We start from the raw sequence: 23,088 nt of genomic DNA on the forward strand, positions 1-23,088 counted from the left end.
GAGATAAACAAAAATAGAGACGCTGACAGACGATGGCGAAGCATAGAGAGGCAGAGAAGTTGGCTCAGAGAAAAGGAGGAGAAAAAAAGCTCAGGAAGATAGAGATGCTGAAAAGACCGAAAAACTGGCAGGGAGCGGGAGGATGGGGGAGATATAAAAAAAAAAAGAAAAGAAAAGCAGAGCCTCAAAGAATTAGTTGTAAGTCTTCTGGTTGTGATTGTGCTCATAAATCCAACTGTCGAGAGAGAGGCAGCTATTGACCTCCAGGTCCCCTCAACTCCTATTGTCGCTATAGGAGAGGAGAGAGAGAGAGAGATGGGAGACGGGGAGGGAGGGAGGGAGAGAGATGGAGGCTGAGAGCGGTAGGAGGGAAGTGGAAGTACTACAGCAGTGGCTCTCAATCTTTTCCGTGCCGCGGACCCCATTTTTTTTTACGCCAACTTTTTCAAACATTTGAGATATTTTTCAAGTATTTTCAAAAATAGCAGATCTACAAGCTCGCTCTGTGACGCGCTGCGAGCTTGTAGATCTGCTATTTTTGAATAGCCAGCGTATAAATGGATAAAGTGGTTGAGATGATTGTAATGCTATGTTAACTCCTTTTGCTGGGGGAAGGAAGGAAGTCGTAAGCCTTTTGTGTGTTTGCTGTCCACAAAGTTAAACTATGGAGTAATGAACTTCAACCTCCCGTACTTCAAGTGAGCAGCGTTTAGAAGGCAGCTGTAGTAATAGCATTGTAATTGTTTGTTAGTACTAGTAGTATAAATGTCTCCTCGCTAATTCGTTGTTGTGTTGTAATGCGCCTTTTCCTTAGCCTGGGACCAGACGAATCTGCCAGTGCAAAAAAAGAAAAATTGCCCTCTGCGATTTGGGTCTGGCACTGCTCCGTTGTGAATCCTTTTCTTGCTCCCGAAGTCTGCGGTGACCAATCAGGTCCCAGTATTCAAATATGGGAGACTGTAATTGGTAGTTGGTTTGTAGGTCTAACCAATTGCGTCCAGAGCCATTGTTTTCATCCCTTGGGGAAAAGAAACGTCCTCATAGAAGCACCAGACTCATATCCACGCAGTGATATAGTCTGGCCACGCGAGGCTACCTTTTCCTTGTCGTATATCTGTTGTGGTGTTGCTTCTAAGATAGATTGTCTTTCAATATAAGAAGTGCAAATGAATTAAATTCTCTGAATTAATCATATTGATGATAGCAGTAAGAGAGGAAGCAGGTTGGTTGTTATGGCCTCTTTGTGCCGTGTCCTTCGTTACAGAAAATTCATGTTTTGAGAGACACCTCTACTGGCATTAGAGTGTGTTTATGATGATATATTACACAGGGAGGCAGAGAAGGTCAGACAAAGCCCCCAGGCCCTGCCAGAGTGAATCCAGTAACTCTCATAAATGTGGCTGCCAGCTACCATAGAATGACAGCTTAAACTGTCGTCTTTCGCACAGAGAGAGAGCAGGACGGGACTCTGTCATTATGACCACATATACTACTTGAGTGAAATAATTTATTCAAACACAGAATAGAATAGAAATGGATACCAAAATCACAGCAGGGGCTCTTGAACTGATATCTAAATCACAGCAGGGGCTCTTGAACTGATATATCGTGTGTGTGTGTGTGTGTGTGTGTGTGTGTGTGTGTGTGTGTGCGTGTCACAGGTGTCCAACGTACAGGCGCGAGCTGCGAGGTTGTCCTGGACCCCTCCTGCAGGCCTGGTCAACAGGCACAGTAACGGGATGCCCGTCTCATGCTCCTACGAAGTGTCTCTGTCAGACAAGGGTCGGGACGGGAAGTACCGACTCATATACAGGTAAGGACGCGCTCACACACACACACACACACACACCTCTTGTCACTAGTGATGAAGGTCACTCACTATACAGTACTTGTCATTCGGGAAGCCACCAGGATTTCGCCCGACTGCTCATTTTTGCTCTTAAACACAAGCATTCACAGACACATCAAAATAGTCTCAATATTGTGTCATCATCGGTTGATGTGTGTGTGTGTGTGTGTGTGTGTGTGTGTGTGTGTGTGTGTGTGTGTGTGTGTGTGTGTGTGTGTGTGTGTGTGTGTGTGTGTGTGTGTGTGTGTGTGTGTGTGTGTGTGTGTGTGTGTGTGTGTGTGTGTGTGTGTGTGTGTGTGTGTGTGTGTGTGTGTGTGTGTGTGTGTGTGTGTGTTTTCAGTGGAGAGGAGTTGGAGTACAATCTGAAAGACCTAAGGCCAGCAACAGACTACCACGTACGGTAAGAACAATGACTCCACATCTACAAGAATTGCTTTCTTTTTGACTAATTAGTTACAGAAAGTAAACGCATGGTGTAAACGCCCCGGGAAGACGTGTTGAAATGTGTTCCTGGTAATGCTGCCTGTAATCTAGGAACTTGAGCTTAGTCTCCTCCTGTTGCACTCACTCAAGATTTAAACTATTACATTCAAAACGCATATCTCTCTGTGTATCAGCATGTAAATAATAATATACCGTATGTGTGTGTGTGTGTGTGTGTTTCAGAGTGTCAGCAATGTATAATTCAGTTAGGGGCTTGTGTTCAGAAGTGGGCTCCTTTACCACACACAGCAGTGTCCCTGACGTCCCCTTCCCACCGAAACTCTCCCACCGCACCAAGAGCACCCTAACCCTACAGTGGAAGGTATGCCACACGCACATGCACACGCACACACACATCCAACTCCTATTGATCTTGAGGATGCAACTTGAATGTTGTAAAGTTTATTTAGCTGCCTCTCTCTCTAAAGTTTATTATCATGATAATTGTACTATAATCAGGGGTGCACATAACTGGTGCGCAGGTGCGCATGCGCACCCAAAATAAATAATGCGCACCACATCAGACGACGCGAGGCGCTTTTGCGTACCAACAGCTGGGACAGGAATTTCCAAGCTTTTATTTTTTAGCAAAACTAAAAAATAAAAGCCTGGAGATCGAGGCTAGGAATTTACTTCCTGAAGCAACACTCACACAATCACGCTAAAGCACGCGTCGGCCCCATGTACAGCCATTAGGCGCAGGGGGACGCATGCTGTGATTGTGTGAGCCTCGCATCCTGACACACAGACAGGCTGCGACTCGCAGCTCGCTGCACGCAGCGGCTGTTAGAGGCACTCGTCACCGATGATGAACGCAACGTAATGGAGCAAAATATGCCGTGAACGTCCCAATTTGGCGGATGAAAGCAGCGCAGCACAGGGCACCAACCTTGGGGGGTTCACCAAACTGCGTGAGTGGAAAAAAAAACGGCGAAAATCGGCGGAATTTGGAAGCAGAGCGTCCTTTTCTCTTGCGCAGCAACCCCCCCCCCGTTGATAAAACTGTCCCGGTGGGCACCGGGCTGAACCCCCCACCCCCCCCCCCCCCCCCCGTTGACAAAACGGGACGGGACCATTTATTTGGTGCGCACCAAGTCACATCTCCAGGTGCTCTTCTGAGTACTAGACCTAAAAAGTTATGTGCACCCCTGACTATAATTTTGTTTTATGCTCCTTTCGCTGACGTATTTAATCACAGCACATTTAATGTTGTGATTATTATTCATTATCTAATGCTGGCAGGGAAAGAAATTCAAACACCCTGTGATCCTTCCTCCCTCGTAATGAGGTTAAAGGACAGATAACAAAATACTGTTATCAACAATATTTTGGATGATGATCCACTTGGAGCAAACCCCACATATTTTATGCAAATAGGCATAATGGGTCCAGTTTACCAGTCAGTCAGTCAGTCAGTTAGTTAACCACTTTAAACCCGGCATCCCTATTTTGGGTGTGTGAAAATAGTTGATCTAAAAGCTCAGCCTGCAGAGCTTCTATTTTTTGCAGCACGTATAAAGCACTTCAAGTGGTTAAATAGCTGGACTGATTTACTCTCAGTTTCATTCCAGTGGAGCCACGGACCTGTACTTTGACCTCTCCTTCATCTTCCTCACACCGCATGTCACTGACAATCAGTGACATCACTCCCCCCAGACAGGATATTAAATGTCGTCGCTGTTGGGTGGAAACCTCGTATGTCCGAAACCGTCGCTTTTCAGGAAATGCTACGAAAATTTTCAGAAATAGTGGAAATAGCTACAAGCTCACAATGTGTCGCGATGTGACGCATTGTGAGCTTGTAGATCGACTATTTTCATAACTTTAGCTTCAGGAGCTCCTGTATGACGAAGTAGGGCATTAAATAAAAGGAAAAAAGGAGGTAAATATGGAGGTACAAGGTTTGTGCCCGACATGGCGACGACATCCTGTCTGTCTATAAAAACACTCCTGGTGCATTTCCCCCGTCACCGCTTTGTGTCTCACTCAGGGGTGGGAAAAGTACTCAGATATTAAAGTAAAATGTATTAAGTAAAAGTATCATTACTGCAATATAGAAATACTCCCGTAAGTAAAATTCCGGAATTCAAAATGCACTCGAGTAAAAGTACAAAGGTATTGGGTATCAAAATGTACTTAATGTACCAAAAGTAAAAGTACAAAAAGGTTTGAAAATAGCAGATCTACAGTTGTAGATCGGCTATTTTCAAATAGCCTATGTATGAAATAGGGCTAAAGTGGTTAATGTATGTTTTATAATGTAATAATTTATATCTGCAAAGTAACTAGTAACTAAAGTTTTCAAATAATTTTTGTGGAGTAAAAGTACAACATTTGCCTCCGAGATGTAGTGGAGTAGAAGTAAAAGTAAGTTGAAAGTTGAAAATTGGAAATGCTCCAGTAAAGTAAAAGTACCTCAAAATTGTACTTAAGTACAGTACTTGAGTTAATGTACTTAGTTACTTTACACCACCGTTCTCACTCATTTTATCTTGTGCTAATCTTTTCATCTGTCCATCTCTCTGCATCTGTAATGCGATCTGTCTCACAGCCCCCTGGTGACAACGGATCCAAAATCACAAACTACCTGTTGGAGTGGGACGAGGTAAATGTCTTCATCCATCTGTCCTTTCTCACTCTGTCCGTCTGTCTGTCTGTCTGTCTGTCCAGTCTAACCCTGTAAGACCGGGAACGCAGCATACGTGTGTCATTTTTGAGTGGTGACAGCCACTCCTACACTTGACCGTGTGTGTGGGTCTGTCCGTCCGTCCGTCAGTTTGAGCACGGCCTCAACAGCTGCAGCTGATTGCAACACAAGGATGCAACCAGTTACACTAATTCAAAGGCACCACTCTCTTCACACTGGGTGTGATTTTTAGATTTCTTTGGGCGATTCAAAAAAATACCAGATATACAAGCTCATAGCGTGGCACTCGGTGCCGCGAATTTTCACGATTTTTCAAAAATAGAAGCCACGCTATGAGCTTGTATATCTGCTGTTTTTGAATAGCCAAAGAAATCTAGAAATGACACACAGATGCGTTCCCGGTCTTAAAGGGTTAACTCGCCCTCTTTCACGTCCTTTTTACTTTTCCTTTTCGTTTCCTTTTCGTTCTTTTACATTTGTAATCGTTGATCCCCCTTTACCCCTGTTCTTCCTGCATCCCTCCAAGTCAGTGGTTCTCAAACTTCTTCATGTCAAGGACCCCCCAAATTGACACTTATTAGCCCGCGGACCCCCATTTGAAAAGATATGCCAGATATGACCCCCATAAGAGAAGATTTTTACGGCTCTAGCAGTGATTCTCAACCATTTTAATTTCAAGGACCCCCAGTTTGACATGCATTAGGGCTACGGACCCCCATTTAATGGCATTTCTATCTCGGGGACCCCAATTTATATTGCAAAATCAATGGTAATTTAACTCTTAGAGTGTGCAAATGGAACCAAATCGACCCGTTTGGGTCCATTTGGCTCCATTTGTACACTCAGAGTTACAGACCCATAAGGGTCCATTTGGTTAACTATCTATCATTTAGCTGGGGACCCCCTGGAACTCCATCAAGGACCCCTGGGGGTCCCCGGACCCCACTTTGAGAACCAATGCTCCAAGTCATACCTTTCTGTCTCTGTTTTGTACTTTAAATGTATTGCCTTCTCGGACCCCCTCGCTATGTTTCCCTGCTCGTTTCTCATCTTTATCTCCGTCCTTCTCTCAAATGTATTTCCTCATCTTTCCATGGGCCCTTGGTATCTTTTTTTTAATATAAACACCTCTCCCCTCCCCTCCCCTCCCCTCCCTCTCCCTCTCCCTCTCCCTCTCCTCTCCTCTCCCCTCCCCTCACCCCCTCTCCCTCTCCTCTCCTCTCCTCTCCTCTCCTCTCCTCTCCCTCTCCTCTCCTCTCCTCTCCTCTCCTCTCCTCTCCTCTCCTCTCCTCTCCTCTCCTCTCCTGGCTGCAGGGGAAGAAGAACAGTGTTTTCAGAGAATATTACTTTGGAAGCCAGCGACACTGTAAACTCACCCGGCTGTGTCCTGCCAGTGGCTATACCTTCAGGGTAGCTGCACACAACGACATAGGCACCAGGTAAGAACAAAAACTCAACATGCATACAGCACTCATACCGTGTGTATACCCACCCCTGGACACGGCCAATTGTGTCTGTTGGAACCAGTGCTGTGAAGTAACTAAGTACATTTACTCAAGTACTGTACTTAAGTACAATTTTGAGGTACTTTTCCTTTACTGGGGGTATTTCCAATTGTCTATACTTTTACTTCTGCTCCACTATATCTCAGAGGCAGATATTGTACTTTTACTCCACGACAATTATTTGAAAACTTTAGTCACTAGTTACTTTGCAGATATAAGTTACTACATTACAAAACATACATTAACCACTTTAGTCCTATTTTATTCCTGGGCTATTTGAAAATAGCCGATCTACAAGCTCACAACGCGTCGCATGCTATTTTCAAACATTTTTGTACTTTTACTTTTGGTACATTTTGATACCAATACTTTTGTACTTTTACTCCAAGTACATTTTGAATTCCGGACTTTAAATTGGAACAGAGTACTTCTACATTGCAGTATTGATACTTTTACTTTTAACACCCAGCCAAAGCCAGATTAAAAGCAACCCAGTCTCCGTGGTGGTGGGCAGGAACTTGACCCTTGTGCCACCCAAGCGCCCCCCCCCCCTGCCCCCTAATTAGTGTTTCTAATTAGTGCCCTTTGTTCCAGTGAATGGAAATCTTAATGATACCGCTACGGCGCTACAATGACGTTCTGTGCTTCCCATTTTGTGGCGACAGTTTGCGGAAGGCCTCATTCACGAGAGAAAGAGCCCCCCCCCCATACAGAAATGGTTTTGTTGAGATCAGTTAGGGAGAACTTCACTGGCCTGCTCAGAGCGCTGACCTTCAGCCCATCAAACACCTTTTGAAATGAATTGGAACGCCAAATGCCAGCCAGGCCTAATCGGCCAACATGAAGTGTCTGACCTCAACCCTCGCTGATGCTCTTACGGCTGAATGTGTCTTTTTTTGGTATCCTTTCATTACATTTTTCTTTCAGTTACTTTCTTTCTTCTCCCTCCGTCTCTTCCTCAACATCATGAACGGAAGAGCAGAAGAACTATGTTGTTTAGGCTGTTGCTAGGTTCTTGGTTTACCTGGGATCCGACGTCCAAGTTGTCTTTCTGCATTCTATATGTGATTATTACCTTGCTTATTGTAAGTCGCTCCGGATAAGAGTGTCTGCTAAATGCCTAATAATTAAATGCTAGATCTAGATATACAAGCTCATAGCGCGACACTCGGTGCCACACTATGAGCTTGTAGATCTGCTATTTTTTGAAAAATCATGAACATTTGTGCAAATCTTTGAATAAAAATGTATTTTTTTAAACAGTTTTTAACTCAAATCTTTGCTTCTGGGGGGGGGGGGGGTCCCTGGAACAGCATTTTGAGAAATGCGTATCATTTTGGGTGGCCCTGGACATGAACAAGTTTGAGAACCACTGATATAACGACATACGTTAAAAAAAACTGTTAGGATTTAGAAGACATTTTGTAGAGATTTGCACAAAATGTTAATGATTTTTCACAAAAAAAATAGCGCGGCACTCGCTATTTTTTGAGCTTGCAGATCTGCTATTTTTGAATAGCCCAAAGAAATCTAAAAATGACAGAGATGCGTTCCCGGATAGAATGGGTTAATTGAAGTAAATTGGATTAAACGTCATTATGATGTATACTGTAGCTGCTCCTATTCCATATGTTCCGCCTCTGCCTTATTATGCTCCCTAACACCTCTCTCTCTCTGTGTGTGTGTGTGTGTGTGTGTGTGTGTGTGTGTGTGTGTGTGTGTGTGTGTGTGTGTGTGTGTGTGTGTGTGTGTGTGTGTGTGTGTGTGTGTGTGTGTGTGTGTGTGTAGTGGTTTCAGCACGGAGGTGGTATTCTATACCATGGGCACCCTTCCTGCGCTGCCCCTGGCGCCACGCCTCGTGAGGGCAGGGGTGGCCTGGGTCACCCTGGAGTGGGGGCGTCCGGAGGGCAGTCCCAGCGAGGAGCAGCTCAAATACACCCTGGAGATCCAGGAGGACAACAGCGTGAGTGTGACCCACACACACACACACACACTCACTCACTCCCGTTGACATGCTTTATAAGTGCACGCACGCACGCACACACACACACACACACACACACACACACACACACACACACACAGTGGTGGAAAAAGTACTCAAATTCTTTACTTAAGTAAAAGTACCAATACTGCAATATAGAAATACTCTTTTACAAGTAAAAGTCCAGAATTAAAATATTTACTTGAGTAAAAATACAAAAGTATTGGCATCAAAATGTACTTGAAGTACTAAAAGTAAAAGTACTAAAATATTTGAAAATAGCAGATCTACAACAGATCTACAATTTGTAGATCTGCTATTTTCAAATAGCCTAGGTATAAAATAGGGCTGAAGTGGTTAATGCATGGTTTTTATTATAATAATTTATATCTGAAAATTAACTAGTAACTAAAGTTTTCAAATAATTGTAGTGGAGTAAAAGTACAATATTTGTCTCTGAGATGTAGTGGAGTAGAAGTAAAAATATTGGAAATTGGAAATACTCAAGTAAAGTACAAATACCTCCAAATTGTACTTAAAGGGATACTTCACTTTCGGGCCGGGGACACATTTAAAAAAAATATTAAAAATAAATGAAAAAAGTTATGGAAAATTCATGGCCCCCTCACACATTAGTAGGACACTGCGTGTCGTGAGGGGGCCATGAATTTTCCATAACTTTTTTCATTTATTTTTAATATTTTTTTTAAATGTGTCCCCCGGCGGAAAGTGAAGTATCCCTTTAAGTACACACACACACACACACACACACACACACAGCGAGCGCGCACACACTCCAGTGGACATGCTTTTTTAAGCACGCGCAGACACAGCCCCACCCCGTGATGCAAGAGTAAGATGGCCGCTGTGTGAGTACTGTGTACTGTGTTCTCTCCCACAGGGAACGGACTTTCATCCAAAGTACACTGGAGAAAACTTGACCTGTACTGTAGAAGGCCTGAAGAGGAGCACACAGTATAAATTCAGGGTAAGAGAGGGCCGTGTGCGTGTGTCTGTGTGTGTGTGTGTGTGTGTGTGTGTGTGTGTGTGTGTGCGTGTGCATGTGTGTGCGTGTGCGTGCGGTGGGTTCTGTTCGCTGTCTGTGGAACAAACACAACAAAACCTTTTTTTTACAAGACCTCTGTGACACTGTCGTCACACACTACACACACACACGCGGTGCGCGCACGTCCGTGGCCTTGTCTGAGAGTTCATCACGTGCACGCCCCCCCCCCCAGAGAGCATATCGAGTTCATTGAGTCATCGTTTCAGTCTTTTCCATCTCTTTTCTTTCTCATTTTTTTTTCATGCTCTCTCTAATGACGGCCAATCATCTTCTCTTTCTCTAGTGAAATAAAAGCCTTTTTGTTATGTCGCCAGGACTGTCCACCCATCCGTCCAGGTGTCTTTCGGTGGCAACACAACCACTGTATTAACCCATTAAGACCGGGAACGCATCTGTGTCAAAAAAAAAAAAAAAAAAGGCTATTTTTGAAAAATCTTGAAAATGTTTGCAAATCTTTGAATATGTATTTTTTAAAGCGAACATTTGTACAAATATTTTGTTCCAGGGAAACCCCCAGAAGCAAAGTTTTGAGTTACAAATGTTCGCTTTAAAGAGTATATATTAAAAAATGTTCCCGATAAAAAAATAGCAGATCTACAAGCTCACTGCCGCGCTATGAACTTGTACTGTATATCTGCAACATTTTTTTTTTTGAATGAAGACATCTGAAAATGACACAGATGCGTTTTCGGTCTTAATGGGTTAATCCAGCAAGGAATATAGCAATTTACCTCTAGAAAAAAAAAACTGCAATTTAGCCAATAGTGAAACAGCGGTAATTTGCCAGTCATTCAGCCACCAGGGAGCTCCGCTGGAGCCCCACTGATAGCTGCTGGTAATGTGCTAGGAAACAAAATGTCCTGACAGGGGCTGTGTTTGTGATAGAGAGAGAGAGTGCAAAGGAGAGAGTGAGAGAGAGACGTTCGGACGTCATGTTTAACCCATTAAGACCTGAAGCCGATTCTACAAATGCCTTCTAAATCCTAACAGTTTTTTGAAAAAAAACGTATGTTTCTCTATCGGTGGTGCTCAAACTTTTTCATGTCAAGGACCCCCAAAATGAAAAAAACGCGGACCCCCATCTCAAAATATTTTGTTCCAGGGACCCCCATGAAGCAAAGATTTGAGTTAAAAAATGTTCGCTTTAAAACAATATATATATTCAAAGATTTGCACACATTTTCACACATTTTTTTAAATAGCAGATCTATATCTGCTATTTTTGAATAGTGCTTTTGAATAATGCTTTTTTTTTAGCTCAAATCAAAAAGTGACACAGATGCGTTCCAGCGTTCTTAATGGGTTAACCACATGAACCCTGGGCCTCCCTATTCTGGGGCTAAGTTATTCGGCGAAAAATATCGGACCTACAAGCTCACAACGAGATGGGCTGCGATGCGTTGTGATATTGTAGACCTGATATTTTTTGGTGTTTTGATGTAGAGGTGGGAGAAAAAAAAGGAGCTACAATAGTATTGATCTCTGCGGGTCAATGGGTCCAAGTGTTAATGTCAATGTTGCAGACAAACGACACACTTTAAAAACTCGTTTCTTTGTGTTGCTCAGTGCCTCTGAAACCCTTCTGGCTTTCTTCTGATTCCAGTTTTCGTCCACTGCAGACTCTTCGGTGTAATCACCACAAACAAGTCACCTCATCTTTGCATCGCCTTTTTTTTTTAAATGGCTGATTTATACTTGGATTGCACGCTGTGTCGCGCCACCGGGAATATCCGAATCTACGAGCCGTGAGCTTGTAGATCTGCTATTTCCTGGTGCGCGACCGAGTGTTAATTCAGGCTTAAATCTCGCACAGACATGTATACGTCGTACACAGAGCCGGTGAACTCGCTCACACACTGTCACAGAGCGTTAGGTGAGATGCTAGAGATTGTAAGGTGCAGACAATCACATACAGTATGCAACCACACGCACACGCACGCACGCACACACACACACACACGCACACACACACACACACGCACTACCTCCAGGTCATTGATCTGTAAAACAAATCACATACGGATGCAGTACCTTCACGTGTGTGTGTGTGTGTGTGTGTGTGTGTGTGTGTGTGTGTGTGTGTGTGTGTGTGTGTGTGTGTGTGTGTGTGTGTGTGTGTGTGTGTGTGTGTGTGTGTGTGTGTGTGTGTGTGTGTGTGTGTGTGTGTGTGTGTGTGTGTGCGTGCGTGCGTGCGTGCGTGCGCGCGCGCTCGCTCGCTCGCAGGTTGTTTGCATGTGCGAACAGAGGATTGATTGTGTTGGCTGAGGTAATGGAAGGGAGGCAGGGGAGGAGAGTGGAGGCGGTGGGGGGGGCAGGGAATAAGGGGCAGAGATGAGTGGGAGGCGTTCATTGAAAAGGGCAACGCGTTGTACCGCTTGATCGATTGAGAGTTTCCTTTACACTCCCCTTTACCTTCACTCACCCTCGTCTTCAGTGCTCTCTCACATTCAATCTCTCTCTCTGCTCTTTCTCTCTCTTGTCTCTCCCCATCTCTCTCTGTCTCTCTCTCTCTCTCTCACGGGGATACACGCTGAGGGAGGCTTGACGCCGAAACGCGTCTGTGTATGTATGCTGTGCCTGTCCGTGTCCTATATGAATTCAAAGTAACCAGAAGGACTTCGGAGTGCTTTGTTACTGTGAATCTTTGTGAGGCCGTGCTCCATTTACTCTCTATTCCCTCCTTCCCTTTACTCTTTCTCTCTTCTTACCCCGGCCCCCCCATAACCTGTGTAGGGATAGACTCCGGACTGCATGGCCTCCACTTAGCGTACTTGGCCATTTACAGAGTGCCGCGCTATGAGCTTTTTTTTTTTTCTTTTTTTTTTTGAAAAATCGTGAAAGTTTGTGCAAATCTTTGAATTGTTTTATTGTTTTAAAGCAAACATTTGTCAAATAATTTGTTCCAGGGACCCCCGAGAAGCAAAGATTAGAGTTACAAATGTTTTGTTAAGCTTTAAAAATATATATATTCAAAGATTTGCTCACATTTTCATGATTTTTTCCCAAAAATAGCAGATCTACAAGCGTGAGTGCCGCGCTACGAGCTTGTAGATCTGCTATTTTTGAATAGCCAAAGACATCTAAAGTGACACGTGCGTTCCCGGTCTTAATGGGTTAATAATACATCTGAATATACATACTTGCATAATTTTAAACACATTTTCTGCCATTTCACACCTTTGCTACCAAAACTAAACAAAAACAGCGTAACTGGGGACAATACAATAAAAGCCTTGAACTGAAATCAATCAAAATGAATTTCTTTCCCTATTACAGCTGATAGCGTCAAACCTGGAGGGGAAGAGCAGTCCCAGTGAGGTGCTGGTCTGCACCACCAGTCCGGACAAACCAGGTCCCCCATCTACACCCTGCATCACTGCAGCGACCCCCTATGGCTTCACCGTCACCTGGGGTAAAACTTGTTGTTGTTGTTGTATTGAATGCTAAATGTGATGTTTATCCTGCTGCCGACCCGGTTCACAAGGCCACCACTGAATCATCACATGTAACGTCAACCGCAAAGAGTGGGCAGCGTTGACGCATTAACGAAACATGTCTAGTGGGCCTAACAATGAACGTGGAAAGGCCAGAGCACACAGGAACGCAGCAACTCCCACTGTACTGGGTCCATTTAATTCAGTGGGTTGGAATGAGAAAGAAGTCATAATTACCTTTTGTGAGTTTGTAGCTTTGATGTCAATAGAGTCAATTCCCTTAAATGCCACCAAACTAACACTGTGTTGTTATTCATTAATTTTAGCAGTACGGGATCGAGATGCACCATCTTGAGTTTAATTTCACCACTCGTCATGCAGAATTGTTTATAACCTTAATTAGGCACAGAAATCACCCCAGTTACAGAGAAATAGTGCAATTACAATGAACTGCATGTGCCAGTTTCACTGCTCATAAAGCTACTGTACTCTTTGGTATTGTAGGACAGAATTCTTAGAAAGAAAGAAAGAAAGAAAGAAAGAAAGGAAATGGATAGAAAGTAAAGTTCCTCTTATTAACACTCTTTAACTGCCAGAGTAATAGTGTAATAGTGTCACCCAGTGCCTACCTTTGAAAAATTATCTCGGGAGTCTCGGAACAGCCATGCAACACAGCGGTTGCATAGCTTTGGCCAGTTGCATGAGGCTTGTTTTTGCAAGAGGAGCAAGAGGAACGGAGCTATAGACATTTCCCCTCAGGAAATAAACAGGAAGTAAATTATCTTCTTATTTTTGGGCGGTGTAGCCGCCCCTATAAGTGGGGTTGGGACACCTCATTAGTACACATTTGCTGTACTGTGATTGGCTCATTAGTACATCCCTAGCTGTACTGTGATTGGCTGACTCTATTGGCTGACTCTATTCAGCACTGTGATTGGCTAGCGAGACACATGATGACATTAATAACCTATAAATAGGACTATGCACTTAAAAAAAAACATTTAAAAAAAAAAGTGAGCTTCCATCACTGTGATGACCACACCGATCACTTCACACTGGGTGTGATTTTTTTAACCCATTAAGACCTGAGGTGATTCTTAAAAATGTTTTCTAAATCCTAACAGTTTCTTGAAAAAAATATAAAAAATATTATTTCCATATTTTTCAAAAATAGCAGATCTACAAGCTCGTAGCGCGGCACTCGTGCCAAGGACTATATATTTCAAGAGTGAGAGATCACAGTAAAAATCCTAAGCATTCTTCCTCCACACTGGGAGAAAAACAGCATCTGAAAGTTTGATGGGATGCATTTTTACACGTGAGACTGTGACCACTTTTACATTGCATCTTATGAGCGGTGGGGTTCATTTGGTGCCGACCTGCGCGCGCATACTGGTTCTTATCAGTGTGACGTTGTCTGTTAAGGCGTCTATAGGATAAATAACGGCTCCATCTGGTGGGAAACCACTGAAAAAAAAAAAACACGTCTAACTCGTGTTTGGGGCAGTCGAAGATTTAAAACACTAAAACAAAATGTATACTTTTATTGAAAAAATATAATGTAATTATATTAAACATTAATATAATATATATTTTTGGTATTGATTATTCATCTATCTAATATAGTAGTGTTCATAGTCAGCTGTAGTACATTTACACATCCTGTATGTCAGTGGTTCTCAAACTTTCATGTCAAGGAACCCTCAAATGGACACTTATTATCCCCGGAGCCCCCATTTGAAAAGATATGCCAGGGACCCCCATAAGAGAAGATTTGTTACGGCTCTAGCAGTGATTCTCAACCATTTTAATTTCAAGGACCCCCAGTTTGACATGCATTAGGCTACGGACCCCCATTTAATGGCATTTCTATCTCTGGAACCCCATTTTATATTGTAAAATCAATGTTCATTTAACTCTGAGAGTGTACAAATGGAACCAAATGGACCCGTAAGGGTCCATTTGGTTCCATTTGTACACTCTCAGAGTTACAGACCCATAAGGGTCCATTTGGTTCCTAACTATCATTTAGCTGGGGACCCCCTGGAACTCCCTCAAGGACCCCTGGGGGTCCCCGGACCCCACTTTGAGAACCAATGCTGTATTGTGACGATGGTGACGATGCTTCTGTCCTGCAGATCCCCCCCAGGACAACGGCGGCTCAGAGGCTCTCACATACCTGCTGGAGATCTCCGAGGGATGTTCTGAAGGTACAGGCTCTGCCTTTCTCCCTATAACTGCACCCTAAAACCCATTAAAATCACTTTAAGCCATTGTTTTATACTTTGGCTATTCCCCAAAAAAAATTTTAAAGCCAACATTTTTAACTCAAATCTTTGCTTCTGGGGATTCTACAAATGTCTTCTAAATCCTAACAGTTAAAAAATAAAAACACCCAAAAGGACCACCCAAAATGATTATGTATTTGGCCGCGGACCCCCCCATCTCAAAATATTTTGTTCCAGGGACCGCCCCCCCCCCCCCCCAGAAGCAAAGATTTGAGTTAAAAGTGTATATATATTCAAAGATATGCACACATTTTCAGGATTTTTTTCCCCCTCAAAAATAGCAGATCCACAAGCTCATTATGAGCTTGTATATCTGCTATTTTTGAATAGCCAAGGAAATCTAAAAATAACACACAGATGCGTTCCCGGTCTTAATGGGTTAACCCTCCCCCCCCCCCCCGCCCCTCTCTCTCTCTTTGTCTCTCTTAGCTCTGGTCAAGTGCATTAGTAGAGTAATGCTCTGTCAGGGACACAGTTAAAAGCCTCAGGAGAAAAACATACTCTACCTTATTTACTCATCAAAAGTACTTATTTTGAGTGACGAAAGCCCCGTTCTCCACAGTGGCGGTGGTCTCCGTTCTCCACCGTCAGTCTAAAGCCGAGTCCACGTCGATGATTCGCGACGCATCGAGTTGCAACTTTGCGACAGAATGCCCCCAAACTGTGGTTTGCATCATTATAGAACTGGCCCAGCTCACGCAGGTGCCGAGCTGCGACCGATTGCGCTTTGTACCGCAAACGTCATTGTCTTTGACAGGAACTCCTCAAACATTGATTCCAGAACTCCCCCCCCCCCCCCCCCCCCACACACACACACACACACACACACACACACCTTTCTCCTGTCTCTTCTCTCTCTTGTCTCCATCTGTGGTTCCTGTCAGTACCACTGTTCTCCGTACTAGTTAGTTACCTTGGTGAATTGTCATTATGGTCCTGACTCATCTCACTGTTGACTTTGATCAATTTTGTACTTACAATGACAACATCAAAACACTCTCATACATACAGTACATACACACATACCCTCCCTCCACCCCCCTCCCACGCCCCCTTAAAGGACAACTTCACCCATTTTCAACCTGTCTTCATATAATAGGTCCTCACTAATGCTCATGATCAAATGGTACCATTTTTTTCCTACTCACTCTGTGTCTCAGAGGAAGGCTGTGGACAGTTCAGAAACCTGTCTACCAGTGACATCATCGATGGGGAATCCAAGCTAATAGAAACTGCAGGCTTTCTATTCATGGAAAGTTGCAATGCAATAATAGAAGCCATTGTTCTCACGTTAATGAAAATCTAAATTAAAAAATTGAAATCTTGTTGGGAAAAAAAAATCTGCCTAATGATGATGTCACTGGTAGACGGGTCTACAGCCCTCCTACGAGACACAGACCGAGTAGAAAAAAATTGTACCATTTTATCATGAGTATTAGTGAGGACCAATTATATGAAGAAAGGTTGAAAATGGGTGAAGTCGTCCTTTAACAATTACTTTCATTTCCAAAAAGCCATACCAACATAACCATAACAAAAACCTTAACATTAAGACAGTATTACAAATTACAAAATTAAAATTAAAACATATGACATTGGTGTGTATCCTCGGTCTTAAAGGGTTAGTTCAGATTTTTTGAGTATTTTCTGTAGGAAATACTTACCATTGATGTAGTGGTTGCAAATGTATTAATTGATTGCCCGAGTCCCGTGGTCCGAGTTCTGGTCCGGTTCTGATGAATATGAAGTAGTTCCGGTAGATTAGTAGATTTGGTGGGGGCCGCTCATTAAAAATAAATTAATCAAAAAAACTAGCATCATTTGTATTGTTGACCTATTTCTACCATATATTGCAGGTTTCGTTCAACTTCGACCCCTCTGTCACATGGTACTATTTTTTGTGTCCAGAATCACTACGCCGCGGCAGCCTACTCACTCACAAAATATATGACACAAAAAATAGTACCATGTGACAGAGGGGTCGAAATTGAACGAAACCTGCTCTATATGGTAGAAATAGGTCAACAATACAAATGACGCTAGTTTTTTTTAATTAATTTATTTTTAATGAGCGGCCCCCACCAAATCTACCAGAACTACTTCATATTCATCAGAACCGGACCAGAACTCGGACCACGGGACTCGGGCAATCAATTAATACCTTTGCAACCACTACATTAATGGTAAATATTTCCTACAGAAAATACTAAAAAAATCTGAACTAACCCTTTAAACGTCACATCTTAGTGCCGTTGCCTGCAGTGGCTGCAGGCCAGGGAGCTGCTGTCAGCTGACACCTGCAGATGTTTGTGACGTTTTGCTAAATAACTCCATTTCCAGCATATGCTGTCGTTGTTGGGAATACACGTTATATCAGGGGTCTTCAACGTTTTCAGCCCAAGGACCCCCTAGCTGAAAGAGAGATGAAGCAGGGACCCCCCCCACTACATACTGTATAAAATTGTATTTTCATAGATTTCATAGACCAACACCAAACCTCTTTGCGAGGCGTTGCGAGCTTGTAGATCGGCTATTTTTGATTTGACGGCCCCCCCTGTAGTAACTCTGACCCCCTGTTGAAGACCCCTGCGTTACATAATTACGGTAATAAAAAAAAGGAAAAGAATGAAAGCCAAATCTAAACCATTGTGGGAAACGCAGAGCAGGTGTTTAAATATCAATGCCCTGCCATTTCACAGGCATAATGATGCATTTCATAATCCAACGCCCACATCGTACCATCATCAACAGAACGAAGAGCGACACAATGCAGCGTACAGCTGTTAATTAGGTCACATTTAGTATACGCTAAATGTGCCTTTTATGAAGTGTCGTCTAACCACTCTGATTCCCTCCTTGTGTGTGTGTGCGTGTGTGTGTGTGTGTGTGTGTGTGTGTGTGTGTGTGTGTGTGTGTGTGTGTGTGTGTGTGTGTGTGTGTGTGTGTGTGTGTGTGTGTGTGTGTGTGTGTGTGTGTGTGTGTGTGTGTGTGTGTGTGTGTGTGTGTGTGTGTGTGTGTGTGTACGTACGTTTGTAGCGAGTCAGTGGGAGGTGGCGTACAGTGGTCCAGCAACAGAGTGTGTTTGTGAGCGCCTGACGCCTGGGACCTCCTACCGTCTACGTGTGTGTAGCATCAGCACAGGAGGACACAGCCCGGTAAGACACACACACACACACACAGTCAGTCACAGCCTGTATTTGAATTGTGGGCATTTGAGTACACAACCTCAGAGAGTAGACCCAGTGGTGTTAAGTAACTAAGTACACTTACTCAAGTGCTGTACTTAAAGGGATAATTCACTTTCAAAAAAACTAATAATAACTAAAATAATGGGTTTGTATAGGAAGGGGGCGTGTCTGATAAAATGAATATCAAATATCTAAATACTGAATCAAGCAACTTAAAAACGGTCTGGGGGGCTCACAAAAGCCTGAGTAGACGATAGAATGACCAAAACTTTTTTTGAAAGTGAAATATCTCTTTAAGTACAATTTTGAGGTACTCCACTACATCTCAGAGGCAAATATTGTACTTTTACTCCACTACCATTGTTTGAAAACTTTAGTAACTAGTTACTTTGCAGATATAAATTATTACATTATAAAACATACATTATCCACTTTAGCCCTATTTTATACCTAGGCTATTTGGAAAATAGCCGATCTACAAGCTCACAACACGTCGACGTGTTGATCGTCGTTATTTGACTGCATTTCCCATGCTCCTCTCTGCTCCCCAGTGTACTGTTAGTGTTCCGGTCCGTACGTTAAGTGTCCCTCCAGGGCCCTGCCAGCCGCCCAGAATTGTGGGTAAAGCCAAGCACAAGGAAGTTCAGTTAGAGTGGGGTGAGTGTGCATGAACACAAACACACACAGACACACACACATGCATACAGCAGTGGTTCTCGGAACTTTTTCCGGTTCCGTGTCCGTTTTCCGTGTCCGTTTTCTTTTCCTTTCCGTTTCCTTTTCCGTTTTCCGTTTCCTCGCCCCCCCCCCCCCTCCCAAATATCATGATATGTACTTGGCCTCATAGCCGTCACTCGGTGCCGCGCTATGAGTTTGTAGATCTGCTATTTTTGAATAGCCAAAGTATACAATATGGATAAAGGGGTTGAAATGATTGTGACTCTTTAACTCTTTATTAACACATTTTTTGTCTGGGGACCCCCCACCCCCCACACACTTTGAGAACCAATGGCATCCAGCAGGGATGGGCAACTGGCGGCCCCTCAATGCGGCCCCAGACCAAAAAAAATATATATAATTTTGAAATCACAAAGAAAAACAAAGTAATCTAAACATATCCGAAATGGTGAACTATTGCCTTCAGCTGTTCCAAACATGCAACTTTCCATGAACCATTTTAATTACAACAGTCCACCAGTAGAGCGCACTCTCGTTTATTTTGATAGAAGCCTTATTAGTGTGGTTGCCCGAATGGGCAACCAGACTATAGTACTCTACCGACTTTATTATTCCACTAGATAAACTTTTTTCTTGCGCGCTATTTCTCCCACAGTTTATTTTTCCCAATTTCGTGCCATATGTCAAATTGACCGGCTTCACCGGGACCAGACTGCTTGTACTTTGCTAAGAGATTGGTTACATAGTTTAATTGATATTGATTTATTAGTGCATTAAATTTCCCCATCCACTTTAATGGGAAAATGAAAAAACTCAAATTCAAGTATTTTTTTCTCGGAAACCATAAGTGCTAGAGTTAAAAGACTTTGAGGGGAGGTTCATAGTTTATTGAAAAATTATTAATAAAAGAATTACACCAGTCGGCCACATGGTGGCGCTATAACAGTCCACTTTACCTTTTGGCCTATAACTTTTGAACCGTAGGTCGTACGTAAAAATCTTTACCCCTGGATTCCTTGGGTCATGACGCAACTCCCCATACAGGCCACAACCATTTGCGTTTGGATAGATTTTCCGCCATTTAGAATTTTCTTCAAAACACACTTTTAGCTCCTTTTCCCACATATTTTATCCAAATCTCACACAAATTGGTACACATGATCTCTGGACCCATGCGATAAACACCTCCAAGCGGAATTTTGTTAGTCCATACCGTTCGTCCGTAATTGGCTTCCAAATTTAGTGGGAGGGGCCTGTTTTACAAAAAACGCCAAAAATCACGAACGAAACGTCCAATCAATCCCAAATTTGAATCACATGTCAATGGTGGTTCACTCAACGAATCCCCAAAAGCATTTCCACTTTGATCCATAGGGGGCGCCACAAATGCACAAAACGTAACCGTTTGAAGCAAAAACATGATTTTGGGGGGGATCAATCCTTTCAAAATGAAACGCAAGTGATCTCAGGAGTGACGTGACAACGGCCCGTTACGGGGGGGGGGGGTCCGTTTTGTCAACGGGGGGGGGGGGGGGGGTGTCCCTGCCGATAAACAATGCGCCCCCCCAGAGTGAGTGTGGAAATTTTGTGGCCCTCACCATCTACAAAGTTGCCCACCCCTGGCATACAGTATACACCCTCTGTCTCACGCACGCACGCACGCACGCACGCACGCACGCACGCACGCACGCACGCACGCACGCACGCACGCACGCACGCACGCACGCACACACACACACACACACACACTGTGTTTTTTTTGTTTGCTTGAGAGCTTTTGGCTGCTTTTCAAGTAACACTTAGAGGTCTTACATCAACCTCTGGCAATAACGCAACCATATTTTCAACCCTAATCCGTCCATAATTTAGCCCCATTAAAGCCTAATTCCAGCCTAACCCTCGCCTAATGCTCATCCCATTACGGCTGATTAGAGTCGTTTTGGCGTTGGCAGGCGTAAGCCTCCAGTTGTGTTATTTAATTTGATAAATGTGGACTGACGTGAAAAAAAATAAAAATGAAAATAAGTTGGAGGAACCTCTCGCTTTAACCCTTTAAGACCTGGAACGCATCTGTGTCATTTTTAGATTTGGGGCTAAAAAGCATTATTTTACACTTTGGGCTATTAAAAAATAGCAGATATACAAGCTCATAGCGCGGCACCGAGTGCCGCGCTACGAGCTTGTAGATCTGCTATTTTTGAAGAATCGAGAAAATGTGTGCAAATTGATATATTTATATTCTTTTAAAGCGAAATTTTTTAACTCAAATCTTTGCTTCTGGGGGGGTCCCTGGAACAACATATTTTGAGATGGGGGTCGGCGCCCAAATACATGTCATTTTGCTGTCCTTGACATGAAAAAGTTTGAGAACCACTGATGTAGAAACGTACGTTTTTTTCAGAAAACAGTTAGGATTTAGAAAAACATTTGTAAGAATCGGCCTCAGGTCTTCATGGGTTAACCCCGGTGAAATACATCTGGGCCTGTGTTTCAATCAGGCTAGTTTGGGGGTAGCGTTGGGACCATTAGCGGACTGATTTGAAGGTCAGACATTATTCATTGCAGGCATTTTCTCGCCCTCTGTCTCCCTTCCTCATTAATCTCACATTCACCACCTTTTGGGAATAGATAGATGGATAGATCAACAATGAAGGCACGAATCCCATATCCTGCAAGACGTTTACCTGATATAATGATCGTCAAAACATCTAGTTATTGTAGTTCTTCAGCAAATATTCTTAAGTACAAGAAACGTTTTCAGCATGCCTGGTGTTGCCGGGGTTATTGCGCTTGTTTAGCAACGTGTCGATCAGCGCGTTCGGGTTTCAGTCTCCCTCCATCTCCCCTCGTTCCGCTCTCTCTCTCTCTCTCTCCCTCCCTCTCTTCTTTTTATTTTTTCCTCTTCGTTATTTCTTTTTCAACTTCTCTCATCACCAGTGGTGTAAAGTAACTAAGTACATTTACTCAAGTACTGTACTTGAGTACAATTTGGAGGTACTTTTACTTTACTGGAGTATTTCCAATTGTCTATACTTTCACTTCTACTCCACTACATCTCAGAGGCAAATATTGTACTTTTACTCCACTACAATTATTTGAAAACTTTATTTACTAGTTGCTTTGCAGATATAAAGTAAAAAAACATACATTAACCAATTTAGTCCTAATTTATACCTAGGCTGTTTGAAAATAGCCGATCTACAAGCTCACAACGCGTCGCATCGCGACGCGTTGTGAGCTTGTAGATCTACATTTTAGTACTTTTACTTTTGGTACTTTAAGTACATTTTGATACCAAGACCTTTGTACTTTTGCTCAAGTAAATTTAGAATTCCGGACTTTCACTTGTAAGGGCGCGGTCCCACCGCACTTTTATGTTACCTCTGGGGAGGAATCTGCCAATGCTTTGTCAATGCAAATGCGTGGATTCATGGGAAAAATACGCCAAGACCATGAATCTACCCAGTTGCATTGGCAAAGCATTGGCAGATTCCGCCCCATAGGTAAAATAAAGGTGCGGCGGGACCGCGCCCTTACTGAGTACTACTTCTACATTGCAGTATTGATACTTTTACTTAACCCATCAAGACCTGGGACGCATCTGTCATTTTTTTATTTGAGCTAAAATGCATTATTTTACACTTTGGGCTATTCAAAAATAGCAGATCTACAAGCTCCTATGAGCTTGTAGATCTGCTATTTTTGAAAAATCGAGAAAATGTGTGCAAATCTTTCAATATACCGTAATTTCCGGTCTATAAGCCGCTACTTTTCCCCCCATGCTTTGAACCCTGCGGCCTATACAACGGTGCGGCTAATCTATGGATTTTTACAGCTAACGGCCACTAGGGGACCTCCTAAATCTATGGATTTCACACCTGCGGCTTATAGTCCAGTGCGGCTTGTATATGCACACATTTGTTTTTTTCCCTAAATTTGGCTGGTGCGGCGTATATTCAGGTGCGC

General features: G+C 43.2%; 1 protein-coding gene across 1 annotated transcript in view; it reads left to right on the plus strand.

Annotated features, from left to right (window-relative positions):
* The window catches only part of fndc3ba (fibronectin type III domain containing 3Ba), a 164,587-nt gene that overhangs the window by 97,941 nt on the left and 43,558 nt on the right, over positions 1–23,088 (plus strand). The window contains exons 9-19 of the mRNA XM_080414878.1: positions 1,662–1,813; positions 2,190–2,249; positions 2,516–2,654; positions 4,884–4,937; positions 6,294–6,418; positions 8,273–8,447; positions 9,370–9,456; positions 12,811–12,946; positions 15,107–15,178; positions 18,293–18,411; positions 18,996–19,101. Coding sequence (XP_080271004.1) covers positions 1,662–1,813; positions 2,190–2,249; positions 2,516–2,654; positions 4,884–4,937; positions 6,294–6,418; positions 8,273–8,447; positions 9,370–9,456; positions 12,811–12,946; positions 15,107–15,178; positions 18,293–18,411; positions 18,996–19,101 — 1,225 coding nt within the window. The remainder of the gene's footprint in view (positions 1–1,661; positions 1,814–2,189; positions 2,250–2,515; positions 2,655–4,883; positions 4,938–6,293; positions 6,419–8,272; positions 8,448–9,369; positions 9,457–12,810; positions 12,947–15,106; positions 15,179–18,292; positions 18,412–18,995; positions 19,102–23,088) is intronic.

The sequence above is a fragment of the Gymnoscopelus braueri genome (genome assembly GCF_963280865.1).
Source record: "Gymnoscopelus braueri genome assembly, chromosome: 19".
Lineage (NCBI taxonomy): Eukaryota > Metazoa > Chordata > Actinopteri > Myctophiformes > Myctophidae > Gymnoscopelus > Gymnoscopelus braueri.